We start from the raw sequence: 24,963 nt of genomic DNA, 5'->3' as shown, positions 1-24,963 counted from the left end.
AGCATACTTACGCAAACTGCCTCCTACAAAAGCTACTGTGACTGCTACTTTCAGCAAATAAAGAGACAGCTGTTCCACGGAAGTCCTCAGTCTTTATGAAATCCTCTCTCACCTTTGGATTTTGATGCACGAGACAATCTTTTATAAGGCTTTGGCAAGGGGTTCCTTCAGACCAAAATAACAAGGAAGTAAGCCTAACCTCTCATTTTCCCCCACAGTGAAGCACAAGACTACAACAGACAGTTAGATTTAACAGTAAGTTGATGTATTAACCTATCCAACCTAGAAAATCAGACAGGAAAAGTTTTGATCCCAAATTCCAAGGAAAGGCATACAGCTGGAAGTACAGGAAAATTTTTGTCCTGGAGGTACTTGTGCTCTTTTCTTTGATAAGTTCTTACCAGTGTGTGTTTTCATGTGCTCATCAAAGTACTGTTTCATGTTGAAGTCTTTGCCACACCACTGGCACATGAACTGTTTGTGCCCAATGTGGATGCTCATGTGGGAACGCAGCTGGTACTTGTACTGAAACCTCTCATCACAGTTCTGCAACAGAAAAACAGCGACCCATGATATTCAGGCATCACACATCAGGAAGCAAGGCAGCCACGGGACAGCACTCAAACGTACTACACGAAGGAATAAAGAATACCGGAACTAGTACACACACAGACCCACACACAAATGCAGAATTTAGATTATTTAGCGAGAGGAGAATTTGGTCTGTACTAAAAGGTCTGCTGGCAGAAGAGCCTTGGCAAGGAGCGTGGAACAGTCACAACCTTTAGTTGACATGGCCCAGCAGAGACACGGTTATGCCAACAGAAAAGTGCTTCTGTTGGCTTAAGGTATCATTTGGAGGTTTTGCAGCGTTGCCAGCGATCTCTGCTGAACTACGGCATGCCTCCACTAGAGGACTCTGCTCACACAGCAAAACCAACAGCACTACAGCAGCCTTGTTTTTCAGCAAGCCAGTCTGTTTTCCAGCTATTATTTATTGGTATGAGGTAATTTCTTTCCCTACGAGTCTCACCCCCAGACTACTCTGGCTGCACTACAGCCATTACTACTATGTGTCTGGCTGGAGTTGTGCCCCACTTCACGGGCAGGGTGAGCCACCAGACCTGCCCTGGAAACAGGAGGGGCTCTGCACCCCCTCTGCCTCCACCATGCGACACCCACAAGCATCCTCATCAGATGACTGAGGCATTACCTGCCCCGGACATATGACTGGGTAAGCCTGTCCCATACTGTCTCCTTCCCGAGGGCAGGCATAAATTTACCATCCCAAACGCATGGGAATGCATCAGTGAGATACTCCCCCATCCCATCCCATCCCATCCCATCCCATCCCATCCCATCCCATCCCATCCCATCCCATCCCATCCCATCCCATCCCATCCCATCCCATCCCATCCCATCCCCACACACACACACACTCTGTTTAAGAAATGCAAATTCATTGTCTCAGATCTCAAGGAGGTAATAGTTTGCAGCGAGGACAATCGTTTTTCCCACAAGTGAAAATCAAGCAATAATTTGTTTATTTTCACTGCCACCACTTCTATCTGTTTCAAGTTACTGGGCAGGACTGGGAGGATTAACATAATTTGCATCAGGCTTTGCTATGAACACCGAGGGATTCAAATCCTGCTGTACCATGTATTCATTGAGAAAAACACGACAGCCAGCAGTAAAAGCAAACCAAATACATCTCAGTTTGAACTGCTGCTAATGCACTCCTGCTGTGCTCACCACATGGAGAAGAATTTTCCCCAAATTTTTATGAAACTGCACCTCGTTTGCAAGTCAGTCAATTCAGTTTCCACCTACATGCCCTACTGACAGTGTTACTAATTTTATACCTTATGCTACCATATCTAAACATACTAACAGCTACTGCCTCACCTCGCATCTGAAAGGTTTCTCTCCAGAATGCTGTAGGGAATGTACTTTGAGAGACATACTGCGTTTGAATGATTTTCCACAGGTTTCACATGTAAATGGCATATCCTTTGTGTGTGCTGCAACACAACAGTACATTAGAGAAGGTCATTTAAATGCAAACAGTTCTTTAAACCAATTCTTTTTGCCAGCTCTGAGCAGGAAAATGATTACTACTGAATAGCTTAGAAGTATATACACAGACATACACACATACATATTTTGCTTGCTGCCCAGTACTATGGACTTGTACTTTTTGCTAAGGATAAAGCTCAGAGAACTGAATTTGCCTCATTTTTCTCCTCAAAACAGCAGTTATGAGAACCACAAAGACACATTATGAGGCAGAACCAACAGAAGCGCCGATCAATAACTCACCAACCATATGTTTCCGCACGTGGGCCATGGTGTAAAACTTTTTTTCGCAAATCTCACAAGAGAATTTCTTTTCTGCATATCCGTGGACAATCTTGGTATGTTCATGGAGGGACCAGAGCTTCTTGAATGATTTATTACAGGAAACGCACTGAATGAATGGGATAAATAGAAGGAAGTTTAAATTAGAAAGATTCAGTGACTCAAGTTTGTGGAGTTAAGCCCCGCATCTTCCTCTTGCGTGAAAAAAAGAAGCCCGAAACAAGTCAAACTGCTGTATGCTGTCTCAGACCATACTTCAGCTTACATTTACTGTTTCACACTTGAAACAATTACACTAAGAATAGCCAGACCAAGCAGGATTAGAGAGGATGTTAACACACTGCATTTCGGTGCCACCTGACGAGCACCACAGCCACTGCACTAACTTATTTCCAAAACACAACAGCATATATAGCTGAATGCAGCCCTCAAGGAGCTAACACAGAAGACAACTTCACGGGCACTGATGCTGCTGGTGCGGGAAGAATCCAAACCCCTGGTGTGGGAAGAAGCCAACAGAGGTGGAGGAGGCCAACACCACCAAGTTGCGCTAAACCCATCTGCACGTCCAGCCCCGGCTTTCGCAGGAGCGCTGGGACCCCTCAAACTCCAGGTCTAACAGCCTGTGAACTAGTCAAAGCTCTCTCATCCTGTTAGCTCTGTAGAGAAGACAGCATCCATCTTGCAGCTCTTGACCATGTGGACAGTCTGGTAGACAGCTCATACAGCAAAGCAAGTTGTCACCTCCGTCTTTCATGTTCTGAGTCTTCACTTATACATATCAGTAGTACTGTAGGTCTAAAATGACAATATGCAAACAATATTTTAATGTCTTCCCACAACTACTGTGAAATGTCCAGAAAGTCAGCGATGAGCAGGATCCACAGGCTTTCATGCATCTCCTTTTTTCCCAGTAGTTAGTTCTTGCTAAAGACTAGATTAAAAAAAAAATCCTTGTACAGTTTTGAAAAATCCGGAATAAACTTAGTTGTAAAACTTGATAGCAGACACATACGTGACGATACCAAGTCATTTTCATCTTTGAAGTAAAGAGGAAGGAATTGTGGTTTGTTATTTTTTGTTAGCTGTTGGGGTGTTTGGGGTTTTTGGTACATCTCCGTTTTTCTGCCTCCATTTTTCTTACCCTCCTTCCCTCAAAGTAAGAAGGGCTGTATGCTGTTCACTGCACAACTAGCAAATACCATGCCTTCTGCCAACTTGAGTTGTTTCTTCTCTGCACAGACAAGTTACGCCGCTTCCACGGTGCTTGAATCTCTGCAGGCTTGGAAACTGGTACACCGCTCACCATGCTGCCTCCAAGAAGAGCCTCTGCTTCCAAAAGTACCTACTTGGAGGCATGTGAGGAACAAACTGTAGCCCTTGGGGGAAAAAAAACACCCTAGAGAGTAAAGCAATGCTAAGAAATGATCAAAAAATCCTTTGATTTAAGGTTAAGCGAGCTCTTGAAGAGGTCAGTCTACAATTTAATTGATGATCAGCAGCAAGTAATTTAGAATACTAATTCTAAGAGCTACTACACAGAGGGTCTAAGGTGACAACAGAAATTCTGTGAAGGTGCTAATTTTGAGAGGATGAAACCCAGAAATTACCTGGAAAAGCAGATATATTCCATCACTTAGATGAAAAATATAGGAGGAGCCAGCCATGTTTATCAGTTCAATTACCACTTAGATAATGAAACAGTTTTCTTCCTCTACTAGACAAAGCTCCATATCCCCCTTGACATATTAAACCCTACATTAATGCAAAACTTTCATATCCCCTTACTCCTTTTGCCAAGTGTAATAAAAACAAATTAGCAGGCAGCTGTGAAACACATTCCAAATGTCAGGACAGACAAAAAAAAAAATCGTTGAATATATGCTTATACTGAGAACTTGAAGATGACTAGCAGTGCTTCTGGCACTAGAAATATTTGGGAAAGTTTCTGGACTTGATTCTTCTGGTACGGGATAGAAAATACAGTGTCTACAATTTCTTATTTTCCTATCACTTTTGGATATAGGAATGTAACCCCTCAGAAGCGTGTGTGTGCATGGATTACAGGATACTTCTCCATTCTATACCACACGTTCAAACTATTCAGGAATTCCTGTTTAAAATCAAAAGATTTTATGCTGTGAATGAGCCACCTGGATGACAGGGCACTCCTTAAATTGACATTTAAATGTTCTGTGCTACACTACACTTTTGAAGTATTTATTTCAAAAACTGCAAGGACATACTGAAATGTTTATGTATTTTACTAACTATGCTCAAGATTTATTATTTTATACTCCTTCCTTCAGTCTTCCTCTTATGAGCTGAAACATAAGGAAAAATATCATAGTGTTATATAGAGCTGCATGTGAGTCTTACAGCAAAGACAAACTGCAATAAATATTTCAACTGTCTCCCACACAGTGGGAATTGAATACCAATTCAGTTTAGCATTTAAGCAAACAAACAAACAAAAAAATCTTCAATCTTTCTGGTAAAACTCACTGGACAGAGAAAAAACTTGTTGCCCTGCGAGCTCTCAACATTTCAGCTGCACAAAAATTTAACTCAATCTGCTTCATGCTGCCAGGGGGATTATTTCAGAAGTAGGTGGCAACACTGTGCCTAGTTTTACGAGGCAAAAAAAAGCACATTTGAATTGCCAGATAAAACAACAGTGCCCCCAGTTACATGAGAACACAGATGCCTATGAGCAAAGTACAAACCACAGATGAATCAGAAACTCTGAAACTCTTTCCACAACTTAAAACTTTTAAATGGTTCTGTTACAACACAGGCTTCCATTGTTGTATAAAATTAAAAGCTGCAAATCTTCTGGTGAGAAAGACCAGAGATCTTTATATTATCAGCGAGGTTTACTGAGCTTTTTACACTGGGAAAAGGGCAGGCTCATGAACAGATTTAGTCACTGAATTCAGACACTTCCATATGCATACATGAACACTACTCTAAAATTACCTGCATATAATTATCGCAGTAGGATTTTAGAAAAAGTTACATTTTAACACAAGTTCAAATCCTGGCTTCACTAGTTTCTTTCTCACCTGCTTGCCTCTCAGGTATTTTACAAATTTCTGATTCTAATACCAGCGAAGTGCCGTAATTCCGTTCTGCCTTGAAACCTTACCTGGACACACTGTGACTGAGTTTCAGGACACTGAAACACTGTGAACTTTAAAGCTAGCGATAGCTGCAGGTGCTCAGCACCTGATGAAGGAGGGTTTATCCTGTCAAAGTACTTCACTGCAAATGCACTTGTTTTCAGGCCAGTTACTCTTGAGTCTGACATTTGTTAAAGTGGCTTTGCGTTTTCCCCAACTCGTAGTTAAATACTAGAGTAACTCTGCTAAAGCAGATGTCAGTTGTACACTCTGTTCCCTGCAATTTACTTCTTTTGGAAGACACCAAAGCGTTGATACGTAGAGACAAGGTCTCGGTCAGAACCTGGTCTGCGCAAAAGATTTCCCCCTCTGAAGTGTCCACTAGCTGTATCCAGGGCACGACAGAAGGTATGGAAATCTGGCAAGCAGGTGAGCAAACCTACCTGGATATTTTTTTCACAGTCTGTTTGCTGGTGAAGGGACAGCTCACTTTCTAGAACAAATTTCTTCCCACATTTGTCGCAGATCTGCATGCGCCTGTGAGTGACGTTCATGTGCTTCTCCAGGTACCAGCGTGTGTTAAACACCCTGGGGCACTTCTCACAGGTTAAAGTCTCCTTCTCTTCACACTTTGATTTCTGCACAGGTGCCTTGGGCTCCTTTGCAGCTTTCTTCTTACGCTTGGGGGGCTCCACACTCTTTCTACGACCCCTTGTAGTTCTGGGTGATGGGGAAGTTGTGGCTGCTGCAGCAGATGCAGCTCTCCTTGTTCTCCTTTGTGCAACACTAACTTTTTCCACTCTTTTCTCTTTTTTCTTCTGCCTCTCATTTTCCTCATAATCATCACTGTCTTCAGTGGCCTCTTCCCCACTGTCACCCTCCTCTTCCTCACTGCTGGTCTTAAGAACAGCAGTCTCTTTGGACTGGGAGGGGACACCCTTCTCCCCTTTTGATACATTTAATGTTTGGTTGTTAAGGTTTACCTCTACTATAATCTGCTCCCTTTTGTAAGTCACTTCATCTTCCTCCTCCTCTTCCTCCTCAGAGTCGTCAGAGTTTTCTCTATCTTCTTTCACAGCCCGGACCTCTCCTACCGTTCTGTTCTCCCTGAAATATGGCTGCTCCTCTCTTTCATGGAGATGTGGTTTACTCATTTTGCTGTCCACCAACACAGAGTAAGGACTTCCTGACTCTCTCTTGTACACTTTGGTGGACAGATCAAGTTCCTGGCTGGCACCATGATAAAACGTGGGTGGCACTTGACCACGGCGACTGTCCTCTTGCGCCATCCCTGCTACATGCGCGGCACAGTTTTCAACCAACTGTTGGCAAGAATTGGCTGTTTGACTCATTTGGGGGGCCCTGATTCATTGAGCACCTTTAATCCCAGAAAACCAAGTAAGCAGCTTTAAATCAGGATGGGCTTTCAAGACCGATGCCTGTTCCATCTACACAGAATGAACAAAATATGATTTTCTGCTGGTGTTTAGCACTGATGTGTAGGTCACAGAATGCTGGTATTATGGCAAGAGCAGAGCAGTAGTAATTATTCTTCTGGAGAAAGTTGCCAATGAACCGTTGAGCATTTTATCTATAAAAGACAACAGAGAAAACAAAGTCAATTAAAAAATAAATCACTAAAATCATCAGCAAATTCTTCTGTTTTGAGTTTGTACAACTGGGATCAAGCACAGGGTGTATTATCTATGAGCTGTATCTGCTGGGGGTGCTGTCCTATAGCACTGTCTCAAGCAAAACTAGCAGTTAGGTACAAATACGTGCGCCTTCTGTGGGGCTCAGAACTGGTACGAGACTCCAGAGATATGGAAATCAAGGCAAGGAATATTCTCCGCCTGGCAAAGATCACGCCTCAACGCCGGGCCAAGATGCTGGTCTGTGTTTCTGCTGGACTCTCAGGAGCACTGATGGCCCCAAGACTCTGCCCCACTCGCATCCGCCTCTCATCAAGCGAGGTGCATACCTACACAGAAATACTTCTCCTGCATCTCCCAAAGGGAGCCCATCCTTACCCAGAAAGGGGACATATTATACCCAACAACATTCCATTAATGTAGATATGCATGAAGAATTTCAATGGAGACATTTTCAACTTGCAGCACTAAATCAGATTAAGAACACCGTGTCCACTGCTTGTTTCCACCTCAGAGATCCCTCATACAGCCTCTTAATTTAAGGCACTTATTCTTTTGTCTCATTCTCCCTTCCCCCAGCTACTTATTCCTCAGTGCGGTAGCCAAACAATATGACATTTGCCCATCTAAATTTCACTTGCAGTTATCCAAGTTGGAATTTGACCAGAACACTGTTACTTCCTCTTGCAAAAAATGCCACGTGATCCCTAATGAATACAAGTAATCATGCTCTCACATCTATTTTCCACCAGGAAAATTACATTTTGCTAGCACAGTATTGCAACATCAAGCCAGGATTTTTGGCTGTGCAGATCAAATCAGAAATACATTGGAACTCCTGATCAAACAGCATCCTCAGAGCTAAACCTGTAACTAGAGGGTGCAGAAGAGAAGAAGGATGGACAAAGCCTAAGAGACATCCCAGGACTAGAGGACAGAGAAGGGCCCTAACAGAAAATGGATGGATTGAGCAGCTAAATATGAAGAAAACTGGATCCCCGCTATCAGAATGTGAAAATTTCCACAAGGCTATAAGCTTGGGCTAAATCTAGCAGACAGGTATAAAACACTTGGATTTTGCAGAATCATACGGCCATTTTTATTATTAGTATTCTTGGAACAATAAAAAACAACCAACCTAAAGCAGTGTTACAGACATGGATTTTTATGATAAATTTCCTTCCACATCATACTGAGTTAAAATAGTCTCCACACTACCAATGCAGTAACTTCCATCCAAACATGTTTTGATACAATTTATGTATTATTAGTTTCTATTTCAGTCTTCCACCAGAAATTTCCCCCTTTGAAGTGAATTTAATTGAACAGGAGATGAACCTAACAATGGTCTTGGTGGTTTGAATAATAAAGAAGACTGAACTGTGCCCTACAATCTTTGTGAAGTGACACACCGGGGAAAGCCACCGACTGATAATCAGTCATCTGATTTCAAGAATCTGTTTTAATTAACTTTAAGCTGGTAGGGTTCTCTGGTATTTCCAAATGGACTCAAAAAGCACCCTGAAGATGCCTGACAGGTCCCAGCTTCCCAGCTCCAGAGGTGAGGCAGGAAGAGGAGCGCCAAGACCCAGCTGGGCCAGGAAATACGCGGAGATGGGCTGTTAACATTGGCTTGTGATCACAAGTAATATTGAGATGGAAAAGCTAGTAAATAATAAACTGGTTGTGATTGCAAGCCAAAATTAACAACCCTATACCCAAGGAAGGCCCTTCGAAAGCAGTGGGCACGATGAAATCCAGTTTAGCTTTTCCTTTAACAAAATATAATGAATTATTCAGAAGCTCAGAAAAATCACTATGTCATGTAGAAAATGATACCCGATTATTTCCTCAGCGTATTAAGCATCTCAAGTTGCACAAGTAAATCAGGAAGGCTATCAGAATGCTGCTGCTAGATAGCCAGGAAAAGCAAAAAGCTTGTCATGAAAAGGAAGCTTTACCTCCACCCCCCATTTACTGAATGTCAAAATATTCTCTTTACATATCCTGCCATCATTTCACCTCTGCTCATTTAAGGAATATTCTGTATAATAAACCACTCTGTACGAACACAGTACCACTTCAAATAAAAACAACAAAGGGGCTTTTTCTGAGTTATCAAAGCTATTTGGTCTTAAAACCACTTCACTCTGCAGAATCGGTAACCTACTTTCACTTTGAATACACCGCCTGCTACCCTCAAGGGACCCGCAACTTTCGAACAACATTATTTAACAGTCAAACAGCTGGTAAAGCAAAGCCCTCCTCATACACTTAATGCCATCAACGCATTACCAGACTACTGACAGTTCTGACACGATAAGTTTAAATACTGTCCGAAATATTTCAATAGATTTTTTTTTTCCCCTTAAATTTCTAATCCCAAATGTAAGAAAGCAGCATTTGGGTGTTTTTATTTTTGCATTTTTTCTTTTTAAAGGTAAATCCACTTTTTTCAAAGCTGCTAAAACAGCTTGGGCTCACAAAATGAATTTCAGCCATACTACAAAAGGGAGCAATACAGGTTCTGATTAAAATGTAAAAAGGATACACAGCTTCAAAGCAATTTTTGAAGCAGCCTATCTAGACATAAACTGAGGAATAACTGTATTACAAGCACAGAATGGACCTGAGGGGCATGCAACACTTAGCAATCAAAGATCATACAAGACAGGTTTGCAAGCCTCCGAATATTAAAAGTTCAAACCCAGAAAAAAGTACAAACAACTTGCAGACAAACGTGTAGGTGGAGGAAGCATGTGTATGTGGGAGCAACACTTCTTACAATGCTTCTGCTACTTCTAAAAAAAAAAAAAAACCATCGTGCATTTCTTCACATTATCTGTACTAAAATTAGAACAATTTATGACAGAGAGTGCTAGCACAATTACCTGCCCCAACTGTGGCTCAACAGATGTCCTGAAATCAGCACAGACCAAGGGAACGTATTCAGGTTAACGACTTTAAATTACGCGTCCTTAGTTTGCCCTCAGAAAGGGACCAGCCTGACAGTCTGGCTATTTCGTATTTTCGTCTAACCTGTGCCAAGGCCGTACGATTTGACTTCTGGCCAGCATCCACCAGAAGCAGACACTGATGTAAAGAAAAACACTGCTTCTTCCAGCTTTTGTAGTAAGTGAAGTGGCTGCAGAGTCATTTCTGCCGATCAAGGCTCCCTGTGAGCCACTGACCCCTGCCTGGCCTACAGCTGTTCGCCTGCCATCGCAGAGGGGCTGCCAGCTCCACAGATGTAACACTTAACTGCTCATTCTTCCTGCCTGGATGTTTCTGGTGGCTCCCGTAAAAGGACAGAAGAGGCACTTCGGGGCACTCCACAACCAGCGATGACCCTGCCACTCCTGGTCAATGTGATAGTGGCCTAATTTTTTTTTTTTTTTTTTTGTAACCAGTTTAATTGCTGCCCATAGAAAAGTTATCAATATTAGCTCTGAAAATTGACAGCTGCTGGTCTCATTCACTTCGTTGTAGGTTGGCAAGTCTAGAAGCACTGCAGGCACAAGGGTGATTTGTCTACAGACACAAAGACAGCACTGTATCAATTTATTACTTTGTTAACATCTGGAAGTGAGGGGGAACACCACTCTTCCCAGATAGCCATAAAGCACCAAAAAATTCCTTTAAAAAACTACCCATTCCACAATTCACAAATCCGTGCATTTGCCACAGAAGTTTTACACACACCATAAGGAAAAAGAGGAAGAGCTTGGGGCTTTCCTGCAGCTCACCTACTTCTTGCACGAAAAGTGAATACTATGAAAAAAAGATATTGCGATAGTCAACGTCCAACATTAAAAACGCATTAATTTATTAGCCATCCATTATAGTCCATCTTTGTTATAACACAGCCTTTCAAGACAGGAACAGAATACTATTCTTTTGTTTCTGTTTACTAGACACTTGTACTAGATTTCACTTCCAGCTTGGTACAGTAAGAAGTGCTCGCAACCTTAATATAGCTCACAAGGCACCAAGACAAAATTATTCTTCCAAAAGTATACAGCACCTAACACGTGGGGGAATCTGAGCCCCAGCTAACCCTGCAGCACTGAAATACCACACACCTTATACAAGCATCACAAATAATCTGCACACTTCCTTTACAACACAAGACCTGTAACTTCACGCGAGACAACCTCCAAAACTTCTTTTTCTTCCCCTTTTCAGCTTAAAAGCAGACAGATCTCAGCTTAACAGCAGCTTTTTAATGGATACAATCAAGAGGTATTGTGTGGCATGAACAGGTTGTCCACTCTGCCATTTTGGTATATAGCCCACTATATAGAAAACCAACTTCAAGGAGAAAGTTTGAGTACCTTGAAATTTGAATTTTTCTTTTCCCTAAAACAAGACTTCTCTCAAACTACAGTTAGAGACAGTAAAAGTTAAGAAAAAGATTATAACCGTGTTATAATTAAAGGCAATGCCATTTTGCATATGCATCAACAATCTGAGGTTTTTAAGGATCCAGGATGCCTTTTGGTTGGAAGCTGCAATCCAGCAGCTCCATGGAGTCCTGCGGCAACCAGATTTGCAGGCAGTTTACAAGTGGGGAAAACAACCACGTACATCAATAAATAATTTATATTATTTAAGATAATGCACCAATTTCAAACTAGGCCAAGTAGTTGTTGAAGAAACTACCCTCAGAACAGGAATAAGACAGTGGTTGCAGGTTGGAGGGATTAATTAAATACAGCTCCAATGTTAGGCCAAACCTGGGACACGTTACAGTCTGGCTACCACCCAAATTTCTAACCAAAACCGGAGCGCCAGCTTCCCTGCTTCCTTTCTACTCATCAGGTAGAAATTTCTAGTACAGCTAAAACCTATGTGAATTCAGAATGCAAGTGTAGCTCAACCCTTTCAAAAGAGCAGTGCCATTTTAAATTAAAACGCTTTCACACTTACTAGTCACATTATTTGGATACAGAAGTATTAGAACTATGATAAACTGACACGTGTTTATTTTGAAAGGCTGACAAGCAAATGCATCATTCTGGTAAGTGTACAGGTAAATAAGTGTGATTTTTCACTTAGTTTCTGTTAATAGTAATCAGTGTTGCCCATTAATCCATTTCAAGCCAGCAGACAGGACAGAAATACAAGAAAATGCATCAGAAAAATACAATTTTCATTGCACAGATACAACTTAGCTTTAAGTACACTGTCCAGTGCAGAGTTCTGCAGTATATTTCCTAAAAATTAAAAAAAAAACAGTAATGTTTTCTCACTGCAACTCTATGAAATCCTCAGCTAATGCGAATAGCATATGAGCAAGACATGCAATGTGAAAATACAGGGCGTTTGACTAAAATGATCCAGTCGCCTACAGTTCAATACATTAGCAATATTTCAGAGCACAAGAAAAAAAAAATAGTTTCAATATACTTGCACAGTTTGAAGAACAGGTGCATGAAACAGAATAGTGCACAGGCACAGCAATTCCCAGTTAGTGGGAAAACACATCTGGTACAAGTTACATCATGTCAGCGGATAGTAATCAGGACTATAACACAAGAGGGAATTATTTATATCATCGTACAATCACTCCTTTCTTGTGCATCTCAGCTGCTTTATATGCAAAAACCTGAAAATATGTTCTTAAGTGGTAAGTTTTATCTCAAGACAGAGCCACAGTCAGCACATCCTCACAGATTTTGCATTTCTATGGGTAAGTACTCAAGCCTGCCTTTGCCCATGTAAATGCAAAATAAAGACTTGACTGCGACTAACGATCTATTCTGTCATCTACTAGACATCAAGGGAGAGCTTTTAACACCTACCTAAGAGATGGTATCTGTAATGGGTTCACGCTTAGCAGAGCTACAGAGAAAAGGAAGGAAGAATAATCCTGTCTACCGTTATCAGAAGGACAATTTTGTGTAGCTGCCCGACTTTGGGAATACGGTGTAACATTACCAAGAGGATATTCGGAAACGGCATTCGCAATTCCTGGGACTGTTCTGTGAAAAACAGAAAAATCGTAATTTTCTTCTTTTCACTGCGAGCTCAGAATTCACTTGAAACAGATTTTCCCATCAACTGATATAAAAGATGAGACATAAAATGGTGTGTGCCACAGTGGCTTGTGTTTTGGTGAAATTAAAGCTATGCCACATATTTGGGCATCTCTGTCTCAAATGGATTAGTCTTGGTACAACTAAGCAAACCGACACGCACATCATAAAAAACCAACAACGCTGGCAGTAACTGAAGTATTGCAGGGAGTCTTGGCAGGGAAACAAAAGACTGGAGAGTGAATAAATACTGTCCAATTCTCGAAGTAAAGGTCTGGGCAGAAGTATGTTCGACGGGGTGGTATATGAAAGCCTGAAGATGCAGTACAGCATCTAGACTGACATCTTCCAGTTATTTTTTTCGACCATTCCTAAAATAATCTATGATAGGTATCTTGCTAACTCAGCAGGGAACATATTTTCACTGTATGGAGCTGGCTATTTGCCTGTAAGTATTTAACAGCCTAATGGAAAATGAAGCAGAACATATTTCCAACTCCAGAAAAATGCCTTATATAATGTCCTGCAGCTAAAACATAAAAACTACGATAAAAAACCTTCAGGCTTTTTCCATTTCTTAGGATGAATTATTTGGCTGCATCTAGAAATCTGGTTTGAGGGACAAAGGCTTTCAAACCAGTGATTTCCAGAACTGTGAATCTGGAATTTTTTCAAGCATTATCTCCACAGAAAATAGTTTAAGAGGTTGCCATTTCAGAATTCAGCAGCATTATAATCCCTCAGCTTTTGCAATAAGCTGAAGGCTTTCTATTGGCTATGAACTAGTTTTAGATACGACAGCCATAAACCTCAACGTTTTTCTTTTACTAGGCAAACCCATTTTTAAAGAAGTTCTAGTACACCGTGATACACGGTCAAACTGAAAGTCTAAGCCCTTTCTACTACTTGAAAACATAAAAATTAAACACCTGTGACTGAATTAGGAACTTCCTTGTATTCAAATCTATTGCTGTGTTTTATCTGTATCTTTCAATGCAAAAAAAACCTGAAAGCAAGATTAAAACAAAAGCAGGTAGTTACATTCACATGTATACACCTTTCACATTCATGACTTTTCTGTAATTGATAATTTGAAGACACACATATGAAGCAAAAAAAGCTTTATATAACCACATTAACAGATTATCTGTCCCTTCAAATTTGTAGAGTCATCAAAATATGTGCCAGAAGTTCAAAACAACCCACTGCTATGATACTGAAGGGCAATTGTTTCACTCATTAGCCTACTCTGTTCCAAATCACTTTTTACACCTAGTTTTCTTCTCCTTCAGCAGCAACATTCCTTTTTGCTTTAAAAACTCCCTTTCGTCACTATCTGCTCACATACCTTGAAGACTAGTAAAAACTGGTAAGATTTTAAACCATCCATTGATATTAATAGATGCCAGTGATGACAGTCCTTATTAAACATCACTAACTTATTCTAAGATTGCAAATGATTTCACTAACAATACAGGCTACACACAAAGCCGCTGGAATACAAAAAGGAAATCCATCATCAAGATCTGTACTTCTGTTTCCCAAAATTAGCGTTTTTCCTCCCAGAGAGGAGTGGAGAAAACGGCACTAGATGTGTATCTGTGTCTTTGAATATGTAGATGGAGATCACTCGAGAGAGACACCAAAAAAAATGTAAATGGTCTGTCCCCAGAGTAAAGCTGACAGGTATAACTTCCACCTGGACGTTTATTCTGGAGGAAAAGTGTTTTTCCTTGGTTTAAGCTGACAGTACTAACTTGGCAAGAAATAATAAACTTTTGTATCCAGAATAAATTTACCTCCTCTCCCCTAGCAAGTCCTAAAGGAGACCTTTGCAATATGCAGAATGGAGGTAACAATCAAGTTTTGTATTTTTTGCAGAAAGGTTCAGTTTAAGAAAATTCTCAGATTCACTTATTTGCTTTTTGTTGACCAGCCTGTACTACACATCACAGCACATAATGTGCTCCTGTATCATTTATCTTTTGCACTATAATAACAAAACAATTAAAATAATCTCATCTGAGAGCATGATGTTACACACACACTTTACAGAGTCCATCAGTCAGTTTAATGTAGTTTTTTAAAAACATTTTGATTCATTTCCAGTCTACCAGTTTATCTTAAAAAAAAACCTGCTAAATATTTTGGAACATTGCTGAGAGTGGTATGTAGTAGAAAAAAGAAGATTTAAATAGCAAAATCTTCTTTGGCTTCATGAAGTGTGAATTTGATCTCTCCAAAATAAAGTTTGTTCTTCTCACATCATTGGAATGTGCTTACGGATAGGTTTAAAATCCTCTCCATTTTTCATTTAGAGCTCTTTACACACTAGATAATTTTGACTTTGAAACCAGCAACAAGTTTGTAAAAACCTCCATAGCAACAAAAAAAGCTTGCAGCAGCTGCACAACTGTCCCCTGCACAGCGGCAGATGCACTAGCGAAGAGCATGACTCACCACTCTGGGAAATGCTGCATAAATACTGGTAAAAGCTGGGCTGATGGAGAATTACCACGAGGAGCTTTGCCTTTTTTCCTTACCTGGGCTTCTCTTAGTATCTCCTTTCAAACTGCCCACAAAAACACACCTGCATTCACCTGTAGAGTTTCAGTTTTATAACTTCTTGCAGCATTTTAACTACTGAATCACCAAACACTACTCAGATCAAGCCTGGCTAACCCTGTGGTTCATACAAAGATGGTGTGTGTGTGTGTGTGCTCATGCAAGCACAAATCACCAGCAGAAGTTTAAGTAATCTAGTGTTGACAAAGGCTAAATGTGTCAATACCAGAACTATACCATTGTAAGTGTTTCTTCTTGCACAATGTCACAACGCTCCTCTAAACCCTGAATAACCATTCGGTATGGTTATCTTCCACCACTAATTACTGTCTTGTTTTGAGCTGCTGAATTTTCTGAAACTAGAGTTTGTTTTAGATGTACAGTGTAAACTTTTGGAAAAACAGATCGTCTGGCTTTTATAATATTTACATAATTTAACAAAGCACATTTAACAATACACAAATTTATCAGCTTCCAAGAAATGCTAACCAAGCAACAATACTTCAACAGAACTCCGATTTGCACACGCTGCCTTTGCAAGTAGAAACTACATTCAGTGCTCTCCCTGAGGTTACCAGAGTTAGAGACATGGAGATACAAAGCTGTTCAGCAAGTCTGTGTGTGACCAAAACACACACTGTACCACGGCAGCAGTTCACTTCAACCCTCACATGTTTTACAGTTGCAATTCTCAAGCACAAATACTCTTCCCACTGATACAGTGGATTTTATTCCCAGTTTTTTTCTCTAATTCATTATACAGCTACGGACTTCTTATGTCCACTTGTATTTAAATTTCCTTCTGGGCAAAGTGAGGACTATTATCAGTTAAGACCAAAGTTACTTGTTCATTTTAATCTGATCTAAGTCTGTGTGGCTGCCAAAGGAGGCAGTACACTCCTTCCCTATTTATATGCCAACACCGGCATTCTTATTGTTGCAAGGCAGGATGCCTTGGGAAATCGGTCTGCCAGGAAAATAACCATTCCTTGGGATAAATTTTCAGCTGGATCAGTTCTCTGAACCAGCTCACCGTGCAACTTCATGAATATTCCCATCCATTACAAGATTTCGCTTCCTGAAATAATCAATTTGTCCTACAGGTTCAATCTGGCTTTCACCTTCCATAAAATACCAAGGTAAGAAGAGAACTGGAAGCACAATAAGAAATTTGTGGAAAAAATCTGAGGATGATGCTTAAGAATTGAAGTTGGAAAAAAATCATGTATTTTCAAGAACCTGTAGCAAACAGGAATTTTTCTCAAACTACTTCAGCCTTTGCATCGCTCATGCTTTCATCTAAAAATAACTTCCTAATGATTACGAAAATATTCTTAGATATGAGTTTTTTCTCCTTACTGACATGTTTCAATCTAAACCCACAGATTTATCTTTAAGAACAGTAGCAGAGTTATAGGCTTCAAGTCAAATCCACATCTTGGCAAAGGTCTGAACCAACTATCACACAAACCACCTCAGAACCTACTCAGTGGCACACCAATTCCAAATCTCAGCAATGAGATGCTGTCTTTACAGCAGCCAGCAAGTTTCAGGAGGAGAGGGACAACACTTGAAAAAAAAAAAACCCCAAAACTTTTCTTTTCCTTCTTGGCAAAAAGGAACAACAGTTACTTAACTTCCTAAGCAAGACAGGGAATAGCATCTCAGTAAGAATCTCAGTAAGACTGGGGTTGATTTGTGCAAAGGGTGGGTGAGGTGTCTACCGACAGCAAGGATAAATAACTTCATCTTATTGTATGAATTTAAAGTGCTTGGAGTGTGGGATAATACAAGGTGGTTGTGCACAAGAGAGATTATTTTAAATGATTTTACAGTGCCATAAGTGGGCTAGGTAATTTACCAAGAAAAGTAGAAGGTGGGATCCTTCATCAAGAAATCTGCAGGTTAGAGGAAAAGCTCTGAAAATCTAAACGAGGGAAAAGAAAACAGACTAGTTTAGGAAACAAGTTTAAAGCAGGCAGTTGAAAACAGTGTAATAAAGAAAGAGTGAGGTGAGGGGACACCAAACAGGAAAACAGAATTACTGGAATGAATTTAGAAAGGTACAAGTGAAAGAAGAAAAGTGCAAGCAGGTATGTGTTAAAACAAAACTGCCTGGCAAAAAGTTGCAATTACATTCAGGACATAATTTTTCTCAGACCTTTAAACTGCACTCAGCATGGCATTTCAGTCTAATAGATTTTGTCCTGCAGCTACTAAGTGTGAAATGAACGATTCAAGACATGCACATTACAATAAAGCAAACTAGAGATTCTCAGCAGCCATTTTTACTATTACGTGACACAGGCGATGAAGATTGATTAGGAAGTGTTTCTGTCCCTGCTAAAGACTTCTGAAGCCACATCTATATTCCACAACTTGTGTTTTCACAATGTCAAGCGCACTGGTGTCAGCGCATTAAACACCTATCCCTGCATAAGTGCCTCAAAGTGACATGCAGTTAAAACACGGGAAATCTAAGCACAGTGCATGTCACTTAACAGGGAACTTGGAGAATTTACTACAGTGAGAAAAAGGATACAAAATCTACTGAGGAACAGCAATGCACCTGACCCCATCATTTATGTTAGTAACACCTCAAATTTGCTAGCCTGAAAAAGAAAAAAAGGGGTATTTACCAGAATTAAGGATGGAGCTCCCCATCATTGTAAGAAACAGTGTAATTTGTTAGAAGGGATAGAACCAGAAAAGCTACAGAAGTATGTGCGGGAAGGAGAAGCTGCTGCTTTATAACACAGGTAGCAAAAAATATCTGCATCGATCAGAAAACATAAATACTCCTGTTCAGCAAACGTCCAAAAATATTACAGTGACACAGCTAGTTGACAGTACTCACTACGTGTTAGGATACTGGACACCAACAGCAATCAGGCTTTTCGTTAGAAATAATCTGTCTTCTACCATTAAAATTCACAGTTGTCACCGTATGTAATTTGTCTTCAGACAGCACTATTACGATACATTCCATAATTCCCTTTTCATCACATAAGCACTAAAAAGGCTTAAACAAGCATGACCCGCAAGCAACTGGGGAGTTCAGAACAGATTTTTACTGTCTTCCATGAGACTAGTCAGCCATAGGAAAAGCAAAGTTCTAGTAAGCTTTCTGCACCTGCAAGATTCAGCTATGCTCCAACTCAAATATTTGCAACTTTTTGTGTACAACATTCCCATAAAAGAAGGTATGTGGATCAATGGATGCTTGCCTGTAAATTTTAAACTATAAAACTTTCTGCTTGTAAAAAAGGAAAAGCTCTACTACCTTATCCTACCAAGCCATCTGTTTTCGCAGCAGTACCACAAATATTCCTCCAAAATTCCAGCTGAAAAACTTTCTGTTCAGTTGCCTTTAGTACCTGGGACAGAATGAAATTGGCTTAACAGGTTTTGTCTCAAGTGTTAATATTAGATCCTAATTCCAGTAACCTATCTTCAAGCAAGCCCACTTGCCTTTCATATTACATTCCTAAAATCACTTTTCCAGTGAAAGAATCAAATTTCAAAACTTAAAAATACACAAACAAGAGAGCAATACAGCATAAAGTGCTGGTAGTTGCTTAGCATAGCTAAATGTTTCTCTGGAGTGAAAACTACTAGTCTGAAACCTCCTCAGGGAAGGGTGTCTGAAAGTGTCAAGGAAACTAATGCAAGCTGCTTGTGTTAATGACTTTAAGCTGCTGGCACCAGAGCTACAGCCAGAGTTTCGCTCCCTATGCAATTGTTTTTCAGGAGGAAGGAGCAGCCTAAAACTCACCAATTTAAGATCACTTGGAAAATTAAGCATTTGCAAAGGTAACTTGGAAGTTGGATACTAAAAGTTTAGGTTATAACGAATGTTTCAACTGAACTAGTAAAATCTGTCTGTTATGCTTTAAGTAGTTATGAGAGCTACATGAATTCTGCTTAAGAGAGTTATAAGCAAACCCCACCCACTTTCCAAAATACTGAAAATTAAGATCCTGCAAAGACCCAAGACAGTATATAAATTTACTCACGCTTACTCAATTATAAGGGTGTTTAAACAGAGTTTGCAACTTCAAGGACAAATATTTTTATTAAAATATTCTTAAAGGCATAAAATTTGTCACTTCTACACAAAACATCCTTTTATGTTAAGATTTAGAATTTTGATACAATATTTATTGGAAAGTTTTAAAAATATGTAAGCCTCGTATTTACAATAGAAACAGCTGGAAATTAGGCATTCCGCTACACCGAAAGAACAGGTTAAAAACTACACATTCTTATTGTAAAACACTGAAATAATTCAGGCATGCTTCCTCAGCTTAAGGAAGGTCAAGACATTATACAGTGATGTCAACTGTAGACAGTATCTCACACTGACTGCATTAATATTTAAAGTGTATAACTTCATGATAATAAAATGACCTCCACATAAAAATCCACATTTTTTCTAACTATTGTGGAGGGAAAAAAACCCAGATGTTGGAATTCTAAGGCTCTGAAAAGACAAATAGCACGTATTTAGCAAAATGTGAACTAACAGTGTTTTAAAAAACAGAATTACTTTCTTTAAAATTTCCTTCATCTTCCATTTAGAAGCTAAAATCTGAATCTTGTAGGGAGAGAGCTGTTTCACAGCAGAATACATTAAGAGATCAGCTGTTCTGTGCTGTAGGAATTTAACCAAGTAAGAGAATGGTTATAAAATATTTTAATACAGTAATAATCCACAGAATCAGGTTGTTAGAGAACATATCAATCTTCTCAATTGGTTGGTACTTCCTTCCAATTACATCTCTCTTTTTTGTGGGGTTAGAAAGAAATTTATTCTTTGATAAGGCATATATAGTGTGCCACAGAGAAATAGGTCACTGATGACATGTAGTTTTGTAATCACCACAAGTATACCTGTGCCCATCTCAAATATGCTGTCGGTACACCACTCTTCCATTAGCACTGATATGACACAGGATATCAAGGCTGGGAGATGGGATCTTGTTTACTGAAAATATCTATTTAATGCTCTAAGGACTCTTTCCATGTCACACACGGACATCTCATGCTTTAGGTGGTATGACACAAGCAAAAGTCTGTTTGACCTACAAGGAATTTCTTGTACATATAAAGACCTTCCACCTTTAGATGAAATCCCACCTCTGCAATTCCATCTGATGAAATTTCCACATTCTATGATTCTGGCAAAGAGAATAAAAACAGAACATCCCAATATCTTGCATTTGCAACAGAACCAGACAAGCTGCTTTTATAATTTAGCCCCTATGTATCCCTAACCATTCGTACAAAACTGCTGAAGAATTTACTCGCCAGAAAACATCAGTTAAAGGCTTCCTGTATCAGTATTAGATGAGAGGAAATAATATAATCAATTAAGTCCTTTTAAAACAAATTCACAATAGTGTATGCCAGTCTCTTTTGATCATGTAAATATGTGAAAGGTTTTTTTATAAATATCACAGATGCTAAGCCACAAAGCATTTACTGATCTCCCCAAATCTCAATTACAGCAACTAAATCTTAAGTAGCTATAAATACTAGTCACCAAATACTAGATAACATTATAAATAAAATCTTAAGTCTCTGACATCCTATTAAACACAATTGCTTAGTTAGAAAAATAAAAAGCCTTCATGATTTCCTTTCAAACACACACTCTCTGAAAAAGCTTTCAAAATTTCTATCCCTTAACTACACATTTACACTGTGCGTTTACTCTGTATCTCAACTTTATTATCAACATCTAAATTTAAGTGTTGGCTGCCTGGGGCAGGGATGGGGCTCTTCATTCATTCAGCACAACAACCATATTGCAAGTGCTTGATTAATCTCTATAAAGTAGAAGATAATGCACCCTACATGCAGGTAGAATGTAAAGGGGTTTCAAATAGGTACCGATGAGAACACCAGACCCACGTCAAGGATGTAAAAGATCTGTTACCATAAAATACTAGATCCTTTTAAATGACATTTTGCAACTCCACAGCCCTTTTAACACCACCAGTGTCCACAGCCCTGCATCTATAAAATGCATTTTGTTAATTCACACCAGATACCCCCAAAAGGAAGAGCACCCAACTTCCACATGCGAACAATCAAGCTGCAGTCAGTCATCACGGTGGCAAATCAAGGTGCACCAGACCATCCTTCACAAATCAATGCTCACACATTACATCTCCTTTATTCAGCGCGCACACACATACCCCACCATCATTCTCTTGATTCACCGCGCATACACCACTGTCAACAAAGCATGTGCCAGTTGCCATTCCCAGAACAATACAGCTCAGGTCATCCCCTGAAAAGATAAAAATGCACATTCCTCACATCCTTTATGTCTACAGTACTTCCCTCGCTTTGACTTAAATCACTTCTACTGCACCAGATGCCAAAACTCTGTCGTGATTAAAGAAAGACACTTACATAATACTATTAAGACCAAAGAGATACGCTATCCTGAAGCATATCTCTTCATTCTAACAATACCTGTACCAAGACATCGACAGGACCGAAAGTTGCACAGAAGACAGTTACAAATCAAAACAAAACCCAAAATCCTGGAGCGCACATACCACAACATATGTCCTGAGAGCAAAGAGAAGGGGAAGATACCTAAGCAAAAGACTGAGGAAGAGAGAAAACATCTGATTTTACATCTGATATTTCCCTTCACACACCTAGACCCAGAACCCGCAATTGTAAAAGGTAACATTTCGTTTCCTCACCTACCCAATGACAACTCCAGTCCCAGAAGCGAGTGCATTTAAGAACCGCGTTCCCTCCTAACAATCGCGGACCGTGCACCGTCGTGGCTGCACAATTAGCAAGTGACAAGGAGGAAGGAGAGGGCTGCCAGTGGCCCCCACACCTCCATGCCACCACTCCGCGGGAGGGGGCTGGAAAGCAAAGGCAGAAAGCGAAGAGAGGTGTGGAAAGGCAGTTCCAGCACAGCCAAATGCAGCAAGAATTCCGCCCCCCCACCCCCCGCCCCACTTGCTTCGTGCAACTCACCTTCCCTCCCCTCCCCCCGGGCAGGTGGCACAGCCCCCTCCCAGCGGGGGGCAGCAGCCAGGGCAGATCCCCCCGGCCCTCCGGCAGCATTCCTCCCCCGCCCGCTCCCCTCCTCCCGCGGGGGCCTCCCCTGGCTGCACCCCCCTCCGCCCGGGGGGTGCCCTGCCCGCACCCTGCTCCCCCCTGGGGCTGCAGGCCGGCGACGGCGCTTCCCCCCTCGCCAGCCCCGCTCCCTTTCCAGGCCGGGAGGCGGCTCTACCCCGCTCCCTCCGTCACCCACCCCCGGGCTGGGCCTAGTGCTGCTCGGCGGCTGCCGCCAGGCCCGAGGAGAAGGGGGAAGGGGGATCCCCAAGCCCAGCGGGCGGCCCACACTCACCCAGGCCGATCCCCTCAGGGCCGCCCCCGCCGCCTTCCATGCCGGGCGGCGAGGGGAGGGGGGCACAGGCGAGGCGGCGGAGGGCGGGTGGAGGAGGCGAGGCGGGAGGGCGGAGGGCAGGGCGGCCGGGGCCCTCCCTCTCTCTCCCTCCGCTCGGCCCCCTCAGCCGCCGCCGCGGCGCTCGAGTAGCCGCTGGCTGGGGCTCAGGCCCAGGCCCCGCCGCCGCTCGGCGGACGCGGCTCCCGCTCCCCTCAGCCGCCGCCGCCGCCGCAGCGCTACGTGGCCGCCGCAGCCAGTCTCGCGACTCCGCCGCGCGCACGCGCGCGCGCGCGTCCCGGTGGGGGCGCGCGCGGCGGGGGGGGGGGGGGGGAAATGCGCGTGTGCGCGAGCGGGGGAGCGCGCGCGAGGCGGGTGGGGGGGGACGGGGGACACCCATAGGCTGAGGGGAGCGGGGCCGGCGCGCGGCGCCCAGGGGCGCATGCGCCGTCGGGCTGTTCCCTCGCGCTTCTCGCCCCCTCCCCCTCCCGCGCTGTTCACCTCGGGCTGCGGCGGGAGCGCAGGTGAGGCGCGGGGGGGGGGGGGGCGCTGCGCATGCGCGGGGGCCGGTGCCCCGCGGGGCTCAGGTGAGGCGGCGCGCGCGGAGCCCGGTGCGCGGCGGGAAAGCGGGTGGGGGGGCGGCGGGAAAGGAGGGCGCCGGCTCCCTTCAGCGGGGCCGACCGTTACTCCGCTGAGGTAATTAGAGAGGCCGCCTTAATTGCAGTCAGCTGAGGCGGGCAAGCTGTGGCGAGCGCTCCGCCGCGCTGCGGCTAACCCACGGCCCACGCCTCGCCTGGCTCCGCCGGCACCTCCGTCGCTCCGGTGAAGGCCCCTGGTTGCAGCCCTGCCGCCGGCAGCTGGGGGAATAATGGCAATGGGAGCCGGGTCGGTGCCAGGCCTCGGGGCCCCCGGTCCTCCCGGATAAACGGGGGGAATGCTGCCCACAGCGGCTGCGGCCTCGGGATGGGAGGCGCCATGAAAGGGCCTTGTGTCGTGTAGGGTGACAGAGCTGCCCCTCAGGAGCCAGGTAAGACCTTAAAAAAGGCCTCACCGGTGAGGCTCTGTCTGATGTACACTAGTCAGAGGAGTCGGTCGCTTCTGTTATTATGCCAAACCCCAGCTCCCACTTGTTCAAACTTTCATCTCCCCTTAAAATACTAGTAACTACTTAACTCTGGCCTGTGGTTTCTTGATTACACCCACCTGCAGGGCCCAGGCCTGATCTATGAGGGAGATGTGACAAGAAGTAAAAAAATACTTTTTGCTGGTAGAGCTCCTTGTTGGTGACAGGTATGGGGCTCATAAAAGGATGTGGGGAGGGTCGAGGCTGCTGCTCTCCAGGCTGGCACAGCATTTTGTGGTGGTACCACCTCTCCCAGGAAGCTGCAAAGCCTACTCCGTAGCCCTGAAAACCACGGCTGAGCACTGTGTAGGAGGGAAGAGCACTGCTGTGGTTTAGGTTTGGCGGCAGTAAAAGAATTAGTGAGAGTAGCAGAAACAGGAAAAGGGGGAAGGGCACCAGCCCCTTTGGTAATGTTAGCTGCTTCCCAGGGACTTCAGGAATCTCTGGTGCCCTGTAGCTTTGGCTCTCTCTTGTCCACTCTCAGACTTGTGTTCTTGCTGTAGTCCCCTCTTTTAAAGCCTTTAGCCCATAATCCCTTCTCTCCCTGTGGTTTGTTTCCTCATATGTTGTTTGCTGCAAATGCCCTGCACTAACAGCATAGGGCACTTGATTGGAGGTTCTGCAAAAAAATCTATACCCCCTCACTCCCCTGAAATGTAGTGTTACATGCCAGTGTATC

The 24,963-nt window shown here is 42.6% G+C and overlaps 1 protein-coding gene across 5 annotated transcripts in view; it reads right to left on the bottom strand.

Moving 5' to 3' along the window:
- Positions 1-24,963, bottom strand: part of ZNF652 (zinc finger protein 652) — a 34,898-nt gene that overhangs the window by 3,021 nt on the left and 6,914 nt on the right. For 2 of the 5 annotated variants that reach the window (XM_074849637.1, XM_074849638.1), the window contains 4 exons: positions 5,927-7,074; positions 2,323-2,470; positions 1,909-2,024; positions 402-546 (listed from right to left, as the gene is read on the bottom strand). In XM_074849637.1, the coding sequence (XP_074705738.1) occupies positions 402-546; positions 1,909-2,024; positions 2,323-2,470; positions 5,927-6,835 (1,318 nt within the window). In that variant the 5' untranslated portion in view covers positions 6,836-7,074. Of the gene's footprint in view, positions 1-401; positions 547-1,908; positions 2,025-2,322; positions 2,471-5,926; positions 7,075-12,305; positions 12,324-22,467; positions 22,635-23,125; positions 23,423-24,963 lie in introns of those variants that run through there. The other 3 variants (XM_074849636.1, XM_074849634.1, XM_074849639.1) reach the window with 3 other exon arrangements.

This window comes from Strix aluco, chromosome 24, assembly GCF_031877795.1.
Source record: "Strix aluco isolate bStrAlu1 chromosome 24, bStrAlu1.hap1, whole genome shotgun sequence".
Lineage (NCBI taxonomy): Eukaryota > Metazoa > Chordata > Aves > Strigiformes > Strigidae > Strix > Strix aluco.
Note: the sequence above shows the minus strand (reverse complement) of the source record. Positions and strands in the feature narration are given on the sequence as shown.